The 22,351-nt window shown below is 38.1% G+C and overlaps 1 protein-coding gene across 4 annotated transcripts; it reads right to left on the bottom strand.

Annotated features, from left to right (window-relative positions):
- Positions 1-280: 280 nt before the first annotated feature.
- LOC127425412 (upstream-binding protein 1-like) lies at positions 281-22,134 on the bottom strand. 4 transcript variants are annotated; one of them, XM_051671410.1, is made up of 18 exons: positions 21,285-22,134; positions 17,950-18,027; positions 15,212-15,363; positions 15,010-15,083; positions 14,684-14,789; positions 14,462-14,568; positions 11,335-11,487; positions 10,671-10,781; positions 10,150-10,224; positions 9,046-9,159; positions 8,787-8,893; positions 8,627-8,681; positions 8,448-8,541; positions 8,036-8,126; positions 7,823-7,944; positions 4,760-4,902; positions 2,494-2,545; positions 281-2,050 (listed from the first exon to the last, which is right to left on the bottom strand). In XM_051671410.1, the coding sequence occupies exons 1-18, from the start codon at positions 21,398-21,400 to the stop codon at positions 2,013-2,015; spliced, it is 1,788 nt and encodes a 595-aa protein (XP_051527370.1). In that variant the 5' UTR covers positions 21,401-22,134; the 3' UTR covers positions 281-2,012. The 4 variants fall into 4 exon arrangements, with proteins under 4 accessions (XP_051527370.1, XP_051527371.1, XP_051527372.1 ...); XM_051671411.1 differs by lacking the exon at positions 10,150-10,224 and having other exon boundaries at positions 21,285-22,130; XM_051671412.1 differs by lacking the exon at positions 17,950-18,027 and having other exon boundaries at positions 21,285-22,129.
- Positions 22,135-22,351: the final 217 nt, after the last annotated feature.

Below are 22,351 nucleotides of genomic sequence, written 5' to 3'. Positions count from 1 at the left end.
ACTATTTCAGAAAAATATTCCCATCCTCTAAGGGGCTCTGTACATTTCTTCCTTTCAATGATGCTTCAGCTGTCAAAAAAACAAACAAACAAAATTTTTAAATGTGTAACCCAATATATTTAAAAGTAATTAACTGAAAAATCACTTTTTTTTTTTTAACTTTTTTTTACTAAAATTACAGTAATAAATTACATTGTAATCACATTATACCCAACACTCTGTATTTACTTCCCATTATAATAAATATATAAAATTTTATTATAATAACCCAGAGACAATATAAGAAAACTATTTTATTTCTTGTACAGGCCTTAATTGTGTACATCTCAGCACCCCCTATGGAAGAGAGGCTTCTTTAAACAGACAGTGACATGAGGGCACCATGATCATTATCACGGAAATGCAGAGGACAGACCGTGTGATCCACATCATTGGAGGAAGAGAATAACACACCTCTTCATATATTTATACTTTGATAATTTCTTCACCTGGAAACTTTGTGTACACCAAAATGCTAAGTGAACATCCAACAACAGCAAGGTATCCAATGGCGTGACATTTGTTGTGGGTTCAGTTCAGTGCAGACTTGGTCATTCCTTTTTTATAAAGAATCGTAAGAAGTCAACATTCTTACAACCATGCTCCTCTATAACATGGCAAAAATACACACAGTACATGCCAAAGCACAGCTGCCCGATACATAACTACTGAGATGACCTACCAAGTCAATCTCTATTCAAGGTGAGAAAAAAAAAAAAAGAAAGAACAATAATAATAATAATAATAATAATAATAAAAAAAGCCACAGACTGAACCTGCCCTGGCTGGCCAGTCAAAAGTACTATTCTTGTCCCAAGGCCAGGAAGAGAGTTAGATAAAAGAAAGCAAAGGCATTATGCAAAATATAATTTATGGAGGTTTATGCGATTGTGCTTACTTCCCATATCAAAAGTTGCATTATAATCTGTGCCAGGAGCTACTATAGGAGGACAGAAAATAGTTACCAGGCAACAACAATCACCATCTAAAAATCAAAGGCTCCCACTATTTAAATACAAGAGTGGGGCCCAATAAGATTACATTTAGATGATTAATTCAACCCGCTAAACACAAAATAAATGCTAAGAATCCCAAGAAACTACTGTGTAGTTGTCAGTTTTAACAGTATGTAGTAAACAAAATGGCACCAGACTTGATTGGTCTTGATAGAGGAATTGGAAAAGTGACATCAGCACTGACAATGTCTTCTACAAGAGTAGGATACAGCCAAAATGTAGTCTCACAAACCTCAAGTTAGCTGCAGGGCATCATACTTAAACTCAAGGAATCATTTCATCCAGACAGACATAACAGTTGCCCTGCACATGCCTAAGTCATGATACATTTTCCCACTTTTGAAAGAGAGGTCATTATTCCAACGAAATGTGCAATGGTGACAGTCCAAAGGGGCAGGCAGAAAAACAGTTGACAACTCACAAAGGCGAACAAACTCAAGTACTATACGTTCATAACTCGTAAAGTGAGGACAGTCTGAGCGTGGACTGTTTTGCCACAGAAGTGAGGAACAGCCATATCACGACATTATACACTCCACGAACACCATGCTGAAGTAAAAGTGGTCACAAATCTCCTCCACTTCCTGTGCAAATCTCCTCCTCCGGTTTCATCTTAACTCCATCCCTCCTAATTCAATCTTTAAAAACACTCACACACATCCTTAAAAGCCCACCGCTTAAATACACTGGCATCAGTTTAAGTGTTTTCAATATGAAACAATTTACACACTGAAGTCAGATTCTAACAGTTAGGAGGCCCTGCCCAACCCTGGCTCTCTCTCTCTCTCTCTCTCTCTCTCTCTCTCTCTTCAACATCCGAGATGTGAAGAAAGAGAGAGCGAGATAAAGAGAGGGAGAGAGAGAAGGATGGAGGGAGCATGTTGAATGCTCAAGAGTGGCAGTATGAGCCTTATGATGTCATCGCACTCTCCGCTTCACATAGTTTTTCAGCCATCTCTACTTCAGGACAAGGTGAAATCCATCGCTTGTGTCATCTGAGGGGAAACAAAAAATAGAGGAACAAGAAAAACAAAAGATCTTTCATCTGTTTAATTTCTGTGCTACTAACTAAAAACAAAAAGAAATGCTGGCCGAGTTCGAAATGGCATACTACCATATTACTCTTGCTATTTCTGTCATAGACTGGTATGGCAAAAGTAGTAAGTATGGATAGTATGCCATTTCGAACTCAGCCACACTTTCTTTGTTTTAAATACCATGCCAGCTTATATGGCTACTTTCATGGCAAAATCAGTGTTAAAATATAATAATAAATTGTAAAACTACCAAAAACCTATAAGATGTTTAAGATCCATTTTTAATTAAAACTCTGGACTGACTTTGTTAAAAACCTCTCAAGGGTGTAGGCAGAATAAAACATTTGACTTTATGAAATGTTTTTTAGTATAGATTTCCTTATTATTAGTACATCTTTTACCTTGGATTGTGCTGACAATGAAACTGCTCTCATCAGGGAAATTATAAACCATCTGTTATGAAAGAAAAATATTTTTGTCATTTTCTGTCTGTGCATTCTCTTCCAACAGTACATATTGGTAACAGTACACTGGACAAACCAGTCAAATGATGTTCAACACCTATGTGACCCATTTATTTGTCACAAATGATAACAGGAAAGACTAATTTTATCAGTACAATTATGCAAAAACATATTCAAATGTGCAACCGTGGTTGCCAACTCGTTCCTACTACCTGATAACAATAGAGAGAAAAAAGATGATATTGTTTCTGGTTGCTCTATGAGTGGTTGTATGAATGAAGGGAACAGTGGTAAAGGCCTTTGCAAACCAAACGAACATTTTTGCTGTGATTTTGAATAGAAACAATGCATTCATATGAAGCTAATTCACACCTGGAGCATACATTCACACACCGACAAAGCAAGTTTTTTTTATGGTATATCCATTTTTTTTCTTCACCTGGTGATGAAATGCCCTGACCAATAAAATTTGAGCTTTAGATCATGTGTCAGGAGCCGCTGCAGTTATCAAAACCAGCCCAACTGGTGGCGCTAAAGCACAAAGCTGTTTTAACCACTGACATTAAATGCTTGAAGGGATAGTTAACCCAAAAATGAAAATTCTCTACTTATTTACTTCCCTCCATGCCATCCCAGATGTGTATGACTTTCTTCTGCTGAACACAAACAAAGATCTGTAGAAGAATATTTCAGTTCTGTAGGTCTTCCCAATGCAAGTGAATGGGTACCAAAATTTTGAAGAGCCAAAAGGACACAAAGGCAGCATAAATGTAATCCATGTGTCTCCAGTGGTTGAATCCATATCTTCAGAAGTGATATGATAAATGTGGGTGAGAAACAGGTAAATATTTTTTTTTACTATAAAGTTCTCCTCCCTGCCCAGTAGGTGGTGATATGCATGAAGAATGCAAATTGCCAAAAACAAAAGAAGAATGTGGAAGTGGAGATTGATATAAAAACAATTCTTAAATATTGAAATGTTTCACACCCACACTTATCATATCGCTTCTAAAGACATGGATTTAACCACTGTAGTCATATGGATTACTTTTATGCTGCCTTTATGTCCTTTTGGAGCTTAAAAATTCTGGTCACCATTCACTTGCATTGTGAGGACCTGCAGAGCTGAAATATTCTTCTCAAAAATCTTTGTTTGTGTTCAACAGAAGAAAGAAAGTCATACACATCTGGGATGGCATGAGGGTGAGTAAATGATGAGAGATTTTTCATTTTTGGGTGAACTATACTTTTAAGTAACCCGAGAAAGAAACCCTGAACCAGCCATGAGGATGTGTATTTCATCTGCATAAATAATATAAATAAATAAATAAAACATTCTCATATGGGTTCTCTTAACATGTAAATTATATTGCTGCATCACTGCCTTGCATTCCCTTTCAAAAAAACTCTGATCTTTGTATTATGTTCATAATGTATTCCATATTACAGATTTTTTTTTGCCTTTGCATTTAAGCTTACGTGAGTTCTTGTATATCTTTAATATAATATATACGGCAGCATTTTTGCCTTTGTATCACTTTTTAAATAAACAACTTTATGGATCTGAAGTGTTTTCTTTGCCAAATATAATATTAATACTATTGCTGTGACTTGCAGTGCACTCTGTGTGCCTTTGTATACCAAAAACGTGATTGTATCTCCACAAAATTATGTAATCGTTATTGCTATTCCACCGTTAACAGCTGAACTGACGTTAACAGTAAAGGACCTAATAATGGGTCAGACTGAAGATGGGTTTTGTGTTAAGATGTTGTCACATTTAATTCATAACTTGCAGGGTTAGCAAATGTATAACAAGTAGATGTACATGGAAATAAGATACATTCAGGATTGTTCCAATTGACAAAATTTGTTTAACAGTCATTATGTGACTACATAATGCAGTGATTTTAAACCCTCAGACTGTGTATACATGATAATACTGTCAGTCAACTTGTCCAGCAGGTAAACTGAAATAGTCTGTGAAGTGTCTCAAAAGTGCAGAACAGCTGAAAGGTGCTTTGCACAACCTAACGTACAGAGGTAAAATTGCTTGTCAATTAGCGCCACCTATTGTAAAGGCATGAATGTGCTAACGGCAATAATTCACTCGCTTTTAATGTGAAGGAGCCATTCATCTGCGATTTATTTCACATTATAGCATCACCTGTGGTGTGTCAAGGCCTTAAGTTTGTGTGTTTACCTGGTCACTGAGTAGTATATGTATCCCTGTGGGCCCCTGTTTGTACACTTGGTTAATGTGGGTGAGTGGCAGGGACAAGACACTGGAGATTTTCCTGGTGAGCTCACAAGCGGTCATCTCATCAAGGTAAAGAGCATGGTAAACTAAAACACAAACACATATGCTAAAAGGCAATGACAATATCATGTGACTGATCAAAGTGAGGAATGCTGACTATCCAAAAAGCTGTGATCATCTTGGATATAATACAAAATGCACAAAAAGGCATGATGAAAGGCTATTATTATATACTGTATAACCAAGTGTTGGCTCTGAAGAGAAAATTAAACCTATTCTTAGCAACAACAATTTCTCACTAGGAAATTAATTAAACTTAACAGGAAAACAATGCAATTGTAAAAGATCAGAAAGAAGATTTGCATTTTTAAAATGGCTTAAATCCGGAGTATGACAGAATGCAAATTGTAAATTTCACGTTTGACTGTACTACATATAAACGTATTACAGGTACAAATTTTATGAAATAATTACATAAAGCTTTCATCATAAAATTATAAAATTCAATGCAATGCATTTGATTTTAAGTTAAAATACAGCTCTGGAAAATTAAGAGACCACTGCAAAATTATGAGTTACTCTGGATTTACTATTTATAGGTATGTATTTGAGTAAAATTAACATGTTTGTTTTATTCTATAAAGTACTGACAACATTTCTCCCAAATTCCAAATAAGAATACTGTCATTGAGCTTTTATTTGCAGAAAATGACAACTGGTCAAAATAACAAAAAGATAGTGTTTTCTGTCCTTGAATAATGCAAAGAAAACAAGTTCATATTCATTTTTAAACACAATACTAATGTTTTAACTTAGGAAGTTCAGAAATCAATATTTGGTGGAATAACCCTGATTTTCAATCACAGCTTTCATGTGTCTTGGCATGCTCTTTACCAGTCTTTCACATTGCTGTTGGGTGACTTTATGCCACTCCTGGCGCAAAAATTCAAGCAGCTCGTCTTTGTTTGATGGCTTGTGGCCATCCATCTTCCCCTTGATCACATTCCAGAGGTTTACAATGGGGTTCAGGTCTGGAGATTGGGCTGGCCATGACAGGGTCTTGATCCGGTGGTCTTCAGTCCACATCTTCATTGACCTGGCTGTGGCATGGAGCATTGTACTGCTGGAAACCCCAATCCTCAGAGTTGGGGAACATTGTCAGAGCAGAAGGAAGCAAGTTTTCTTCCAGGATAACCTTGTACGTGGCTTGATTCATGCGTCCTTCACAAAGATGAATCTGCCTGATTCCAGCCTTGCTGAAGCACCCCCAGATCATCACCAGTCCTCCACCATATTTCACAGTGGGTGCGAGACACTGTGGCTTGTAGGCCTATCCAGGCCTCCGTCTATCCATTAGACGATCAGGTGGAGGATCGGTGATGATCTGGGGGTGCTTCAGCAAGGCTGGAATCGGGCAGATTCATCTTTGTGAAGGACGCATGAATCAAGCCACGTACAAGGTAATCCTGGAAGAAAACTTGCTTCCTTCTGTTCTGACAATGTTCCCCAACTCTGAGGATTGTTTTTTCCAGCAGGACAATGCTCCATTCCACAGCCAGGTCAATCAAGATGTGGATTGAGGACCACCGGATCAAGACCCTGTCATGGCCAGCCCAATCTCCAGACCCAAACCCCATTGTAGATGGATGGCCACAAGCCATCAAACAAAGACCAGCAGCTTGAATTTTTGTGCCAGGAGTGGCATAACATAACAGCAATGTGAAAGACTGGTAGAGAACATGCCAAGACTGTGATTGAAAATCAGGGTTATTCCACCAAATATTGATTTCTGAACTCTTCCTAAGTTAAAACATTAGTATTGTGTTGTTTAAAAATTAATATGAACTTTGCATTATTCGAGGACAGAAAACAAAATAACTTTTTGTTATTTTGACCAGTTGTCGTTTTCTGCAAATAAATGCTCTAAATGACAATATTCTTATTTGAAATTTGGGAGAAATGTTGTCAGCACTTTACAGAATAAAACCAAAATGTTAATTTTACTCAAACACATACCTATAAATAGTAAATCCAGAGAAACTCATAATTTTGCAGTGGTCTCTTAATTTTTTCCAGAGCTATATATTAACTGACTGTTTTCAGGAATTATTTCTCACAGGTTTTTCAATCTTGAGTTATAATTAAATTGCAAATGATTTATTTTATATTGCAGATGTCCCAATAAATTATGGGCACATCCTTACGTTACTTTTATTAATTTAGCTTGTGCTTTTAATAGTGTATTGTGCATCTGGAAAAAAAATATGAACACATAGTTTGGTTCACCAAAAGTAGTGTTTTGGCAACTGAGTTACGCAGTGAAACATCAAAGGAATAGTTGACCCAAAAATGAAAATTCTCTCATTTACTCACCCTAATGCCATCCCAGATGTGTGACTTACTTTCTTCTGCTGAACACAAACAAAGATTTTTAGAAGAATATTTCAGCTCTGTTGGTCCTCACATTGCAAGTGAATGTGGCCAGAACTTTGAAGCTCCAAAAATCACATAAAGGCAGCATACAAGTAATCCATATGACTTTAGTGGTAATGTTTTACTATAAATCTCTACTTTCGCATTCTGAAAGTGGAGATTTATAGTAAAAAAGGATTGAAATATTGATCTGTTTCTCACCCACACCTATCATATCGCTTCTGAAAACATGGATTAAACCACTAAAGTCGCGTGGGTTACTTTTATGCTGCCTTTATGTGATTTTTGGAGCTTCAAAGTTCTGGTCACCAATTACTTGCAATGTGAGAACCAACAGAACTGAAATAAAATCTTCGTTTGTGTTCAGCAGAAGAAAAGAAGTCTCTGGGATAGCATTAGGGTGAGTAAATGATGAGAGAATTTTTATTTTTGGGTGAACTATCCTTTTAAAATAGATAGAGCTTAAATAATTATGAGTTGCAACACAACATAAGTTATGTTGTTTATTACTTTGCATTTCATTGTCACTTTGTGGTAGGTTAGGAATAAAGCCTCCATGATTGATATTTATACCATGTATGGATGTTTGACTGCTGTGTTCTCCATTTTTGCTGTGGCCACATTTCTCCAGAAGAGGGCTCTCGCACTGAGAAGCCTCCAGGGAGACATAGACTGTGAGTCTGGGATGCACTGCTCTATATGGGCACACAAACAAACATACACACACAACATTTAGAAATATAAGAAAGCACATCAGAAAACATCACTTGCGATTTTATACCTTACCTTGATTTCAGTGCATTGTAAAGTCGGATTCCATCAGCTGCACCACAAATTTGGACTAAATCCTCCCGAGTTAATTTCAGTAGATCAGAACCTGAGAAATCAATCATATGAAATATGTCTATTGTTAATGACCAATTTTATTTTATGTTGAGTGTCTGTAGTTGGGATAGGGCAAAAAATCTATTCAAAGAGGCAACGCAATTCTCTATCAAATGGTCCTGGATTGATCCACAATAATTTGGTTTACTTAAGTATACGCAGGACAAAACATACAGACGGAGAAAAGTGCCATGCAGTGTGCAACACTGCAAAAATGGCACAGAGGGCACTTCTGCACCAGCATAAAGGCTATAACATAAAGGTATGTGTGTGTATAAAGATTTTTGCTACAAAATTGTATGTGTGCACAAACCTGAGAAATGGGTGAAAATACGACTGTACGAGTTGAATCTGTTCATAAGGAGCCACTTCTGTGTCTCCTGTATTGAGGCTGTGGGACTCAAAGACTGCAGAAAGTGTCAAACACAATGAGAGGATGCAATTAAAAATTTTATTATTATAAAATCACATAATTCACAAATATGCACAAACCTCCATAGACATGAGGGTACCAGGATCCCCTTGGTGGTTAGGTGAGGATGACTCACTGAAAACAAATGCCAAACCATCAGACACTGCATAACTGTGCTGTATGGCACATTGTTAAAGAAACACAGAGACACATTAAATAATGTGTGTGTGTGTCTCTCACCTGTCAGGTACTGTGCTGCCAGTGCTGTATGTGTGTGTGCTGGAGGTGAAGGTTGGAGTAGCTGCTGTATTGGGACTGACGTATGCATTATCTGACCATGGAGAGCACTGAAAACAGAGAGAGAAATGTAAGATCAGGGTATAGCCCTGCAAACATCAACAAAGGAGGTCTAAAACAAAATATGGATCACGTTAGATGTTTTTGTCATGAGGACCGAACTATCACTGTTCACACACAGCAGAGATGAATGGGTGCTTACACTTCCTCGTTTACTTTTGGCGATGGAATCGCCGCAGTCTGCAGGAAGTGTACGTTTGCTTGATTTTTTAAGCTCATGTTCCACAGCCTCCTCAATCACAGGCTCCAACCGAGTCTACAAAAACACACACACATCCCAGTGAAGAGATTAGTCAAAGATAAGAGACAGACTCGCACAAATATAATTCAAACAAGTAACAGGGCACCAAGTAATTTATTCCAATTATAAAAAATGTTTTAACCTCCTGAGACCAGAGCGTGACTGCTGTATCAATTTTCCATATCCCTTTTTGATTTGTAACTATTAGCACATAATAAACGTGCAAATAATAATAATAATAATATTCTAGAGCAAATAGTTTGTCCTACATAATATGTATGGCAACATATGTGGACAGCGGGACTTTGTTGTGAAACTTTAAATAATACCAAGCTATAGAAAGTCAAATAGTTTATTATGTTTCCAGGAGTGTTGGTTATTCATGTTTTTGAGAAGTTACAGACATTACATCAGAAATTAGCCTAATTAATTCTGAATCCAAAGTAATGGCCAGCATCATCCAATCAATGCCAACCATGTTAAAATAAAATTATACAATAGAAATTCTGAATCTATATACTGATTACCACTGTCCCATGTCTGCCAAACATGTTGAGTGATCCAAACATCATCTGCAGCCTGAAACTCAACTTTTGATAGGAAGTTTGGATTGAATGTACTTAGCTGTATAGAGAGCTATAGGATGCTCCCTTGCTCCCTATTTAGTGAATGACCTAACCTCCAGTGTGCTGTCTGTCTGCACTGGTCTCAGAACAGTTCAAAATGCACCTTATTTTCTTCCTAACTCCATATAAAGCCTCTGAAAGCAACATTTTCAGCTTTTGGATGAACCCATTGATTCTCAATGTGATAATGCACAGTAAATATAGGATTTCTAATGAAAACCTTGTGCTATTGTACACATTAGTGTATATTGTGTTTAGCAACGTGGCGTTTTGCGATAAATCGCTCAAATTTTAAAAAATGGCACATCGGATGAGTCTAGAGACCCTAATCTTTTGATTCAAACAGGTTTCAATGTAAAAACTTAATTAGGTTTCTTACCAGATGTAGTTTTGTTGGTGTCTCCCCCAGACAAACTCCGCTGTGATCGGAGCCATGTTGTTTAGTCACATGACTCTGTGCAACGAAAGTTTAACCCTTTACTGACAGCGCAGAGTCTTCTGAACTGAGATCAGTCGGTTTAAATTAATTTAAATTATGTGCTGCGTATAGCAAAGCCAAAATACAACGTCCACGCATGTGTATGAAATTAAAAGTATTTTGATAAATATGTTTAAAATGACACATGGTGGCTGTAACATTATCAGACAAATACTAACTTTATCTCAGCAACTCCCCAATTACAGGACTAAATTAATCATGGGTGTAAAACACGTCTACGAAAAGTGTATTTCTATTACGGCATCAGTAAACAGAAAATGTTTGCTTTTGTGTGATGCTTAATCCATGCATATAGGTGTAAGTCCAAGACCACTGTCTTATCGGCTGTATAGGAGAATTTTTTAACAAGAAAAAAAAAAAAGACTTAGTGCACCTTTGAGGGCTGAACTAAATATACTTGCCTCTGACAAAATGGTGGTGTCATAGGAAAGTTGATATTTCTCTTTCTCTTGTGCGGTCCGTTTCTCCATCTTCTCCCTGTCTGTTTTCTGCTTTCTGTCTGCTCCCTTTGGCTGTTTATAGAAGGACACACTTTAGAAAATGCCAAAGATCAATAGTCAGGTTTCCATCCAAGTTGCAAATTTAGTTCAGATGAAAAACTGGAATATGACCAAAATATTTGCGAATAAAGCACCGTTGACATCCCATGTGTTCAAGAGAATAAAATGGTCACTTCTGGGGAAATTGGCGCAAAACAGAAATGTTGTAGCCATTGTGTTTTTTTTAATGTAATAAATTAATTGTAGTTTAGAGCATGCAGGCAAAACACTTTGACAAAGTTAAATGTAAATGTGTTAACATCGTAGTTTATACGCATATCTTCTTACCGAATAAAAGCGAGAGTAAGTTTCTTATGCACTCGTAATTTCATTTGCAACTTGGTTTTTTCACCCCGCAATTCTCATGCGATATCCCAAAATTCACATACAAATATGTGACTGGGAACTTGGCTTGTGTTACCTCCAGAATGAATCCAAATTCCTGCATCATACTTCAAAAACTACAGTATATACTGTATATTTCCTTGCATTTGATGATTTTTTGCTTGCGTGTGTGTGGCGTAACCTTAAAGACTTTGATCTGGCAGCTGGCGGAGTGCAGGTGCTCCGTATATTCTCCACTTTCATTTTGCTTAAAGGTGTCAATCTGGATACGGAATGGAACTCCTTTCTCTCCACCGTGTTTTCGTGGGGTAAACTCTGTACTGATGCAATGAACCTTCATCGAGGAGGAGGAAAGGAAGGAAAAAAATTAGCGTGGGATGCATGAAGTGCCCCTGGAGCAGTTTGAGATTATGCTTGGCACTGGGTTGTTCCAGATACATTTTCAATAACCAGAATGATATTCACATGTTTGAAACTTGATCGGGCTGCTCCAAAGTCAAACAATAATGTCAAATAGGCATTGGCCCAAATCGTGAACCCTTCTGTCTCTCTCCAAATTGTCTGGGACATTAATATAATTTCAAACATGTCTGACTCTTGGCACAAGGAGCACATATTTCTATGTTACAACTACTCTATAACTTCTACATTTTAAAGGAATAACCCAAATTCACCCAAAAATGATAATTCATCATTTACTCACCCTGATGTCATCTCAAACTCGTATTACTTTCTTTTTTCCATGGCAGATAAAGATATTTTAATGGAGATACGATGTCTGTTTGTCCATACAATGCAAGTGAATGGTGACCAAATTTTCAAGCTCCAGAAAGGACATAAAGTAAGCATTAAGGTAATCCATAAGACTCCAGTGGTTTAATCCATGTCTCCTGAAGCGATCCAATTGTTTTTGGACGAGAACAGACCAAAAAAATAACTTCTATTTCACTTTAAATCTTGACATCTGCAGTCTCCTTGGTGATCATGATTTCAAGCTCGATTACACTTCCTAACGCCATCTAGCACTCTTGCACATGCTTCAAGCCTGAGAAGTGTAATCAAGCTTGAAATCATGATCATGTTAGAGACTGCAATGGCAAGATTTACAGTGCAAAAGGAGTTATATTTTGGTCTTTTCTCAACCAAAACTGATTGGATCACTTCAGAAGACATTGATTAAACCACTGGAGCCTTATGGGGTACCTTTATGCTGCCTTTATGTGCTTTTTGGAGCTTGAAAATTTAGTCACCAATCACTTGCATTGTATGGACAAACAGACATCATATTTCCATTAAAATCTCTTCAATTGTACTCTACAGACAAAAGGGTGAGTAAATGATGAGAGTGGGTGAACTATTCCTTGAAGGCATCATAGATACGTTCCTGATGTGAAGAGTGTTTCCTTCCTTTTGGAACTCAATTATGCAGTCTCCTAAGATACTTGTTTTGGCAAAAATCTAAGGCAGCACCACATGTATCCTTTGTGGATTAGCCAATCTCGTAATAAACTGTATTGTGAGAAATGTTATATAAAAAAAAATAACCCCCCCCCACCCCCCTCAAATTTCAGTCAATACAGAAAAGTATCAATAAAACCAATATTCAGTGTAATAAAAATTGATTGTTTTTCCCAATATTTGTGTGTGCAATGTATTTTTAAGATTATTAGATTGTCGTGCCGTTAGCATAGCAATACGCGAACACCAAACTAAATTGAAATCAATTGCGAGTGGAGTCTCTCATGTGGAGCACTATTTGTGTGGTGCACAGAGTTACTACCTATGTAGAGCATTCCAAATTGGTCACATATGAGGGTTAGAGGATGCTGTCTACGTAGGCAGTAGGCAACTCACTAGGTTTTGGAACTAGGGCTGCAACTAACTATTATTTTGATAATCGATTAATCTAACGATTATTATAACGATTATTCGACTATTTGGCGACTATTGCACTGATTCATCATTAGCTCTTAACCGATTATTCAGCTTGTGCCCCGACTTAAAAAGGTTGTATTAAACGTGCTTACTAACAATAAACAAAAATACCTCTAAATGACATTCACTGAATTAAAGGGAAAGAAATACTTTTTATTAAGTTTAATTCAGTAAAGAAATTCACTGCAAAAATCCTATTGTTATCAACTTATATTTAATGTCTCTTAAATGTAAGTGTATTTTGTATGTGTGTATTTTTTCACTTGGTTATACTTCTGCGAGTTCAGTAAAGACTAAATATACTTATATTCACTGAAAGCAAGTCTAAATATCTTATATGCTGCTTCATCTTTTTTTTAAAGGATTTTTAGATATTTTAAAATATTTGTATTTTTAATATTTTATTCAACATTCTCAGATAACAATTTTTTCTTCTGCAGTACACCTGCTAAAGTAAATGTACGTTGTTTTAAAGGAGTTTTAGATATTTATATCGGAAAACAAACCAAAACAAAAACAAATCAAAAGTGTATTTTGTTGCAGTGCATAATGGGGTGAAGACTACCTTCTCTCACCTTTCTGTTCATGTCGATCCATCTTTAACTCACAAATAAACAAACTCTCTTGTATTAATAAAGCTGTGTATTGCCAATTTTCTCATGACAAAGAAATGCACGTTCGCATAACCTTATATTACAACCTTATGTTTCCTTTAAAGAACTCCGGCTCTGCTTATTCCACAACGAGAGAGCTTCTGTATTTACTTATTTGGCATTTTTGTACAATTCCCTCATACTTTGCGATCTACATCACCTGAAGCTGTGTGGAAAGTTTAGAGTGCATCTGGACTGTGAGCTGTGTAATTCTTCCTCTCCTCAGTCAGGCGCAAACTGCAGTGCTGCTCTCGTGCGTCATAATGAGAGTTTAATATGATCTCATGTTACGTTAAATGAGATCTAAGGACTATTAGACAACAGAAATTTGTCAACAATTTTTTTATTGTCGACGTTGTCGATAACGCCGACTAATCGTTTCAGCCCTATTTGGAACAGATGGTAAGTTTGAGTTGACAGTGAATGCTCATTCAAACAAATTAGTCATTTTTGGCTATGAAATGTTTCATTAAATCATGTCAATCTTGATTTCCCTGATGATTATCTACAGTAGTCGATCAATACAGAAAAATAATCTGTAAAATGTTGTAGAAAGTGTGATCTCACACAGCAAGACATTCAACATTTTGTCAGCTGTCATATTGACATTTAAAACTGAAACTCAGTGGTACGCTTCTTTAGCCTTTAAACTACCACAACATGAAAGCGTGCTTGTGGGTTAAGCTCAAATCTGGCTCATGTGAGTGTGGTCATGTGTACCTGCACAAACACAGATGCTCTTTTGGAGAGATCCCACAGGAACTCTGCAGCGTTGAGCTGGGAGGCGTGTGTGTGGGGCTCTGTGATGCCAACTGACATGGGGATATCTGCAACAAACACATGACACATAGTAAATACTGTTTGTTAACCAGAGTGAATCAAAAATGACCATGGCAAAGCTTTGCCACCAAAATAACACGTGATCACACAACAAGCTCCCACCGATGTCAAGAAGACGGTCACCGGGCCGATTCCATTTCCAACCCTCCAGCTGCTGTTGCTCCATGAACTGAAGCCTTCGGTCATGGAAAACCACCCTAACTATACTCTATAATTCACCCCAAAGCAAACAGACACAAACACAAAACATCAGAACAAGCACCACTTTTGTAATGTACACAGTGTTTTTTGCACTGAATCTACATCATGGTAAAAGAAATTACACTCACTGAGCACTTTATTAGGAACACCTGTAAACCTACTTATTCATGCGATTGTCTAATCAACCAATTGTGTGGCAGCAGTGCAATGCATCTATATCATCTCACCTTCACAGTCTTGTTGAGGTCTGGCATCTCCCCTATTTTCCTGTTATCAAGCAACCGGATCTCATAAGACTGGCCTACAGGGGAAGAGGATAAAGTGCGTTAATGCAAATGTTATTGCATATCTTCTCAGCAGTCTGGGGCTTGTTGGTATCCTTGCAGGGAGAGAGAGAGAGAGAGAAAATTGAGAGGAGGAAATCAGTACCTTGGTTTAGGTAGGTGAGCGTCTCTTCATGCAGTTTAACAGCAGGGGACGTGGCGGCACACAGCACATACTGAAACGGAGGATTCTTGGAGTCAGACTCCACAGGAACACTAACATCTTCCTGCTTAAAGATGGGCAGAGCCAATACATCACTGCAGTGAGAAACAAACACAGACAGAAAAAACAGACGTTATTATGAAATGGTGAATTATGTCAGAACTGCAGACCCTCTACCATTGTCACTATCATTAGGGAAATGTTTGTCACAGAAACAGGTATGGGAAACACCCTGCACACTCTATAAACATCTCACACACATTCATCATTCTGAACCACAAACATGCAAAGAACACGTTACCATCAGACTATGGAGAAATGAAAATAAAAAACTGACACAGATGCAAATCTCTAGGATTTAAATGTTTATTCTGCAATTTCTGCACCACTACAAACAGATAGTCCCATCCCAAAATAAAAAATGTTGGGCTGCAGAGTCAGTCCCTGCATCTAAATTTGCATTCTATCTATCCTAAATAGTATCTACTATGAAAAAAGACATGCCAAAGTTGCCCGGATGGTCTGTTATATTTCTGGAAAATTTTGGACACTTGTGTATCCGTGGACACTTTTTCGGCTAATACTGCCCACAATCCCTTGCTCAATGGAAAAGGAGTTTAAGGGCTCACTTCAGAACTACATTTGTGAAATGTGATAAACATGGTGGTAAAATCAACAGTGCTTCATCAGTTCTTAAATGTTTTAACAACTAAAAAGTCACAAGATTAATGGTTGAATGCTGTGAAAGGAAACTACTTCGTTCTCGCTATAGGACGAACACACTGATCGGCTCATTAAGTTGCCAACGATCAGCTGCTCCATTTACACAGAGAACAGAAAATGGTTTGAGTGATAAATAATCATTATCATCTTACCAGCATGCTTTTATGTCCATCTATTGTATTTATATTGCTTTTTGTGAATGTTTCATTTTTTAGGATCAAATGGCTCCGAAGTCATTTTTTTTTTTGTCTTAAACCCTGCAAGAACTAAACATTATATGCATAAACATTTTAGAATGATAAAATCACTAACTAACCTTATCAGGGTTAAGTTATATCCAGTATTGCAACTTCCTTGCCATGACGATGCAACGTTGGTAAACCCTTTAAGTGATTCACACTAAAATCATGTAGAACAGATTTTATCACAATAAAATCATGTTCAAATGTAAATCGTAACATTTTGGGGCTATAGTTTTGGGTGTGTATTTTCATTTTTTTTTTGATGGCCCTATTTACTTCCATTGTAAGTGCCTTACTGTCACTGTGATTGTTTGCTTTTATACGTAAACAATGGACGAGTCTAAATTATTTTATGTGGTAAAGCATCATTATGCTACAAATGATTCCAATTGAGCTTAAAGGGATCATTCACCCAAAAATGAAAATTCTCTCATCATTTACTCATCCTCATGCCATCCCAAATGTGTTCTTTCTTCTTCCGAACACAAACGAAGATTTTTAGAAAAATATCGCAGCTCTGTAGGTCCATAAAATGCAAGTGAATGGTGACCAGACCTTTGAAGCTCCAAAAAGCAGATAAAAGCAGCATAAAAGTAACCCAAACAACTCCAGTGGTTAAATCCATGTCTTCAGAAGTGATATGATGGGTGTGGGTGAGAAACAGATCAAAATTTATGTCCTTTTACTATAAATCTCGACTTTCACTTTCAGATGTGAAAGTTAAACTAAACAGGCGCCACATGTGACCATCAGATGTGAAAGTGAAGGTGGAGATTCATTGTTAAAAAGGACTTAAATATTGATCCATTTCTTATCCACACCTACCATTTCGCTTCAGAAGACATATATTTAACCACTGGAGTCATATGGATTACTTTTATGACACATTTATCTGCTTTTTTGACCTTCAGATTTCTGGCCACCATTCACTTGCATTGAATGGGCCTATAGAGCTGAGATTTTCTCCTAAAAATCTTCATTTGTGTTCAGCAGAAGAAAGAAAGTCATACATATCTGGGATGGCAGGAGGGTGAGTAAATGATGGGAAAATTTTCATTTTTGAGTTAATTTTCCCTACAACTTGTATTGAACTCAGGACATTCCTTTAATTTATGAATACCCATAAAATGACCTTTAAGACTATCATCTTTTTAGTTACAGCATCAAAGACAGGAACTGAAGGGGTAAATACTGTTGAAAGACGGTTGAAAACTGCCACGACCCTGCGCATGCATGACATATATACCGAATCCTTTGCCTTTATGACACATGCAGAGGTGGTATCAGGCCAGTGCAGTGACAGCAAAACAAGCTGAGTCAGTCAGTTGGCAGTCTGCTTGACATGACGTGATGTTTGTAACAGTGCTGCCCAGCAATCTGCATCTGTTTTCTGAAACATGAACAGCCCCACTGTCACATTCTGTTCCACTGCTGCTCATTCCACAGATGGGCATGACCACAAGTTAGACTATCTGCAATTTACACCCTTATTCACCTCTGGGGCTACACCAAAACATCACATTAGCAATTCACGTCATAGTCCTGACTTACATACACAGTGCAAATGATAAGCATATCTCCATACTACTAACTAGATCCTGACCTGGTCTGACCCGGTTCAGGGAAAGACACCTGCTACTAATGCAGCAGCAGTAGCCTTGCAGCAGTCACTATGTGCTTAAAGCAACAATACCAGAAAATATCTGTTTAGCTTACATAATATAAACACTACTCCAGTGTGAACACTGTCCGGATGCCTTTGGATGACCATGTGAACTGCAGAACTGCAGGGTGCTGGAAGAGTAATAAGAAACTTGATAGCACAGGGGGGGAAGCATGTGAACAGCTCTCTTGCGCCAGTCTCACACTAGAGCACTCCCATCACTAACAATTTGTACAAAGCTACATATACAGTTTTTAATATGCGCCCACATCATCATTAACAGCCCAGCGAGACTTGACGTATGCAGGGGGAATGTGGTTTGCGTCTTCCAATGCTGTGGATGTTGAAGCACCTGGCATGCAGTTTTATCTCATGGCAAAACAAAAACATCTATGAAAAAATGTTGACTACGACATTTTGTGGTCAGCTTAAATTGACAAAAAACAATAAAAATACTATATTTTGATTTTAAATTTTTTTTATAAAAATATTTCTATCCAAGGTTAATATGCAGAGACAACTATAAGAAAAACATTTTTTTTAAAATAAAAGTGTAATTGTGGCGCTATCACAATATTGCTGTTTGCTATGTTACAAACCTACATAGCAAAAAATGCTCAACCAATGGTGTGAGTTCGGGGCGGGACTATCTGTTTGTTTGACAAATGGAAGAGAGTGTAAGTGTTTGTGGAAACAGTCACAATTTTTGCAATTCTGTTGGGTGCTGCTAATGCTGCAGGATATTCAGACAAGACTCTTTCAATATCTGTAAAGGTGAAGTGAGTAATTTCCACGCCACTACCGTCATCTAACAGAACATAAAAAATATTGATGACAATTCCCGAACAACCCCCTGCCTTCCATTAGTCCATCCATCAAAGACATCATCTGGTGAAAATGGAAAATTCACCCAAAAATGAAAGTTCTTTAATCGTTTATTCACCCTCATGCTATATGAATTTCTTTATTCTGCCGAACACAAAGATTTTTAGAAGAATATCTCAGCTCTGTAGGTCCATACAATGTGGAAAATGATCAGCACTTTAAAAAAGCACAGACATTCATAGCAAAAGTAATCCATTCGACTCCAGTACTTAAATGAATGTCTTCTGAAGCTAAACAATCGCTTCGGGTGAGTGACAGATCACTATAATTGTTTACTTCTGGCCGCTCTCTGATCCGCATCCACGAGGGGATTCTCATCATGCTGCCTCTAGCGTGATGTAAGCACGTTGGCATGTTCCCGCGAGAGGGTGAACAGAGTCCCCTCGTGAATGCGCATCAGAGAATGACCATCAGTAAAAAATTATAGTGAAAAGGACTTAAATATTGATCTGTTTCTCACCCAAAGCAATCATATCAATTTAGAAGACATTAATTTAACCGCTTTAGTTGTATGGATACTTTTATTACGAATGTCTGTGCTTTTTGGAGCTTTAAAGTGCTGATCACCATCCACTTGCACTGTATGGACTTACAGAGCTGAGATATTCTTCTAAAAATCTTTGTTTGTGTTCTGCTGAAGAAACAAGTCATATACATCTGGGATAGCATGAGGGTGAATAAATAATGAGAATTTTCATTTTTGGGTGAACTATCCTTTTAATGGGGAGGGGGTTAGTATTGATAGGGAAATATATTTATTCTATGTTTTTGTTTTACATTTTCAATCCACTCTTAAAGCTGAAGTATGTAATTTCTGCGACACTAACACCACCGAATTTTTTCAAAACAGCTTTCTGAATACGCCCCTCACCTGCAGCTGAGCAAAACTAACAAATAGCCCCGGCCCCAATTAACACCATAGAGCGCAACAGTGACTGCCCACTTTTTCAGCCGTCTGGGTTCCAGAAGTATTTTCCCCATTAATTTCTTCCATAGAATAAAATCCTTCATAAAAGAGTTGTGAGCCATGAACCAAACCAACCAGCTATGAGGTGAATCACAACATCACAGACTTTGTTTTGAGGCAAAAAAAGTATTTGAAAATCAGACACAGACAAAGGTACAAGGCTGTGTACTTATGTTTCATGAGAACATGGACTACAATCCCATGAAGCATTGCGAATGATGTCATTGAATAAAAAATTATGGGAATATATAAAACTATTGATTTTAGGTTGTTGATTATAAGTATAGAAGCAATATATTTACATTTATTGCAAAATATTCCGACATGTACAAGTCATGGGAGCGCACGGTCACGCCGAGACACGATTCGTGGGTTTGTTGGGCGTGGTTCTCTGATTGGTGGATCTTTCTATGCTGGACCATGGGTAATGTAGTTGTTTTCCATGAATTCCGCTATCAAACACGATTTTTAAACAATGAAGTTGAGATAACGCAGACAGATGGCTTCAACGGAAGCATATACCATCGATGAACAACCTCGTAGCTCACGGTAAGTCTGTCTTTAAAGTTTTATAAGTTATCGTTGAAAATCAATTCATCTATGGGATAAATGAATGGGATTTTTACTTCCGGAACCAGACTGTTGCGCTCTATTGGTTGAGTAATGTTGTTGGGGCAGGTCTAAACGGGTCGCTCAAAACAAACAGGAATTTTTATAGGGGCACAGAGACACAGTGTTTACAATTTTCGAAGAAAATTAACCTACGAATGGCTTAGTTATAGTTGTCTCTGCATATTAAGCTGGGATAGAAGAAAGTATTTTAACACTATCTTGAGGATATGCTTTTAAATATCAACAACTGGAATGTTACAAACTGTTAGATGACGTCACTATGGACCATATTGTTTGCTTCTATGCGCAGTATCACATGACCTAATGGAGTTCAACGTTCGCCTCAATTTATATTCAATTTCTACAACAACTGAACGCGGTTTTTACAAAATTTTAATGTTTTCAAACCCCTAGCAAACTAGATAGGCGAAGAGGAGCGAATTCAACTATTCATAATAATTTAATTTCGCATCTCATAGACAAGAGCAAAGAACACCCTGTTCCAGGAAGTAACGTTACATCAAATGTGGTTGTTATCTTTTCAGTATAGCCACTGCTTTATGTCTACTCAAAGGAGTGTGAAGAAAATGCATCCATGCTTTACTACCAATTTATAACAATTATGTGGCCTTGTGCTATCAAGATGGTCAGACAACATTACTAAGATGCAACTCGTCTATTGTTTTGAACTAGCTATAGCCACTCTTAGCCATATTTGAACCAGGCGACGAAAAAAACAAGTCTCGCGAAGAACTAACTGATGACTACCGGCGTCAAATTAAACGTTTGTGCAACCTATAGGCAAAAACCGGCGGGATTATGTGTTTTGCGAAATAAAAATTGAGGGCAAAAAGGCTAACCAACTAGCTCCCAATCATAGGTGTATCTCTCCCGTCTGAGAGGCTCTTGGGAAGCTGCTCTAACCTCATGCTGTACGCGCCAGCCCCGAGCTCTTGACCGATGCCAGATAAACTGGCATCAAAGTCGTGCACAAGCCCAGACTCTATGGTAGCATCGTCCATCTTCAGCACCCACGCCATGGCGCCCAGATCCTTCTCCTCCGACTCTAACCGGAGGGCCGCCAGCTTCACCTCGTACCGACGGCACCTGCGCGGAGCTCGCGTTGCAGCTGACGGACCGCAGCTAGTCCTACTAGAGCTGGTAAGGTGGCCACCCGCGGGAGGCTAGCTCATGAAAGCAGAGCATATGGCTCGAGCCCTGACAGCAGTGTGTCTCGCCATTGCTTCAGTTTCACAGGAACACAGGCGAGAAATATCAGTCTCAGGATGAATTGAGGCGTCGTGAAGTAAAGTCAGCCTTCGCCTTTACGCTCATCAACACGGTATGCTCCTCAACACTGTATGCTCCAGTGGGGAAACCTTGCGTCTTACCACCTCGTCTGCATCAGCACATCATATCTGTATGCGATCTTCCATTATATAAAAGCAGGGTGGGAGGACGCTGTTGACTGTCACCGTATTCAAACGCAACGTCCGCCCGAGTTGGGCTGGCAGACCTCGCGCTCGCTCTGATCTCCGCTGCTGCAGTAATCCTAAACACAGTAAGGTGCCATTGTGTTCACTCTCTTCCGAAAGCGCTCGCCTAATTTCATCGTGCTGACTCGCCGGTTTAGGCTTGACAATTTGGGTTTTTCAGCAGAGGCTAAAGATCACAAAACATCGACGCGGCCCTCTGTGTGTACACCATTCAAACCCTAAACGCTAGATATCTACAGCCTCGGGTGGGATTCGCTCGGGAATCTGACAGCCAATCACATTGCTGCTCTCAGTGCAACGGAACCTCGCTCAGCCAATGGGCTTCAAAATATCTGTCGTCATCGTCTCCCTGGCTAAAAGGAACTGCTGACACTGTCATCTCAAAAATCTAATCTTTAGGGATAACTTAAATTTTGGGTGAACAAATTAATAAAAAACATATCACCTTGGTAGAAATGTATGAGAGCCCGGTTCTGCCACGTGAAAAAGAAGAGC

This window comes from Myxocyprinus asiaticus, chromosome 34 (assembly GCF_019703515.2).
Source record: "Myxocyprinus asiaticus isolate MX2 ecotype Aquarium Trade chromosome 34, UBuf_Myxa_2, whole genome shotgun sequence".
In the NCBI taxonomy this organism is placed as follows: domain Eukaryota; kingdom Metazoa; phylum Chordata; class Actinopteri; order Cypriniformes; family Catostomidae; genus Myxocyprinus; species Myxocyprinus asiaticus.
This window is presented reverse-complemented; position numbering and strand designations above follow the sequence as displayed.

Excerpts from the sequence above, each read along its gene's own strand:
- LOC127425412 (XM_051671410.1), bottom strand. The coding sequence starts at position 21,400 with ATGGCGTGGGTGCTGAAGATGGACGATGCTACCATAGAGTCTGGGCTT. Across the intron at positions 18,028-21,284 it reads GCTGGCGCGTACAGCATGAG|CACCCTGCAGTTCTGCAGTT; the intron begins GTTAGAGCAGCT and ends TTACTCTTCCAG. Across the intron at positions 7,945-8,035 it reads TACAATGCACTGAAATCAAG|AGCAGTGCATCCCAGACTCA; the intron begins GTAAGGTATAAA and ends GTGCCCATATAG.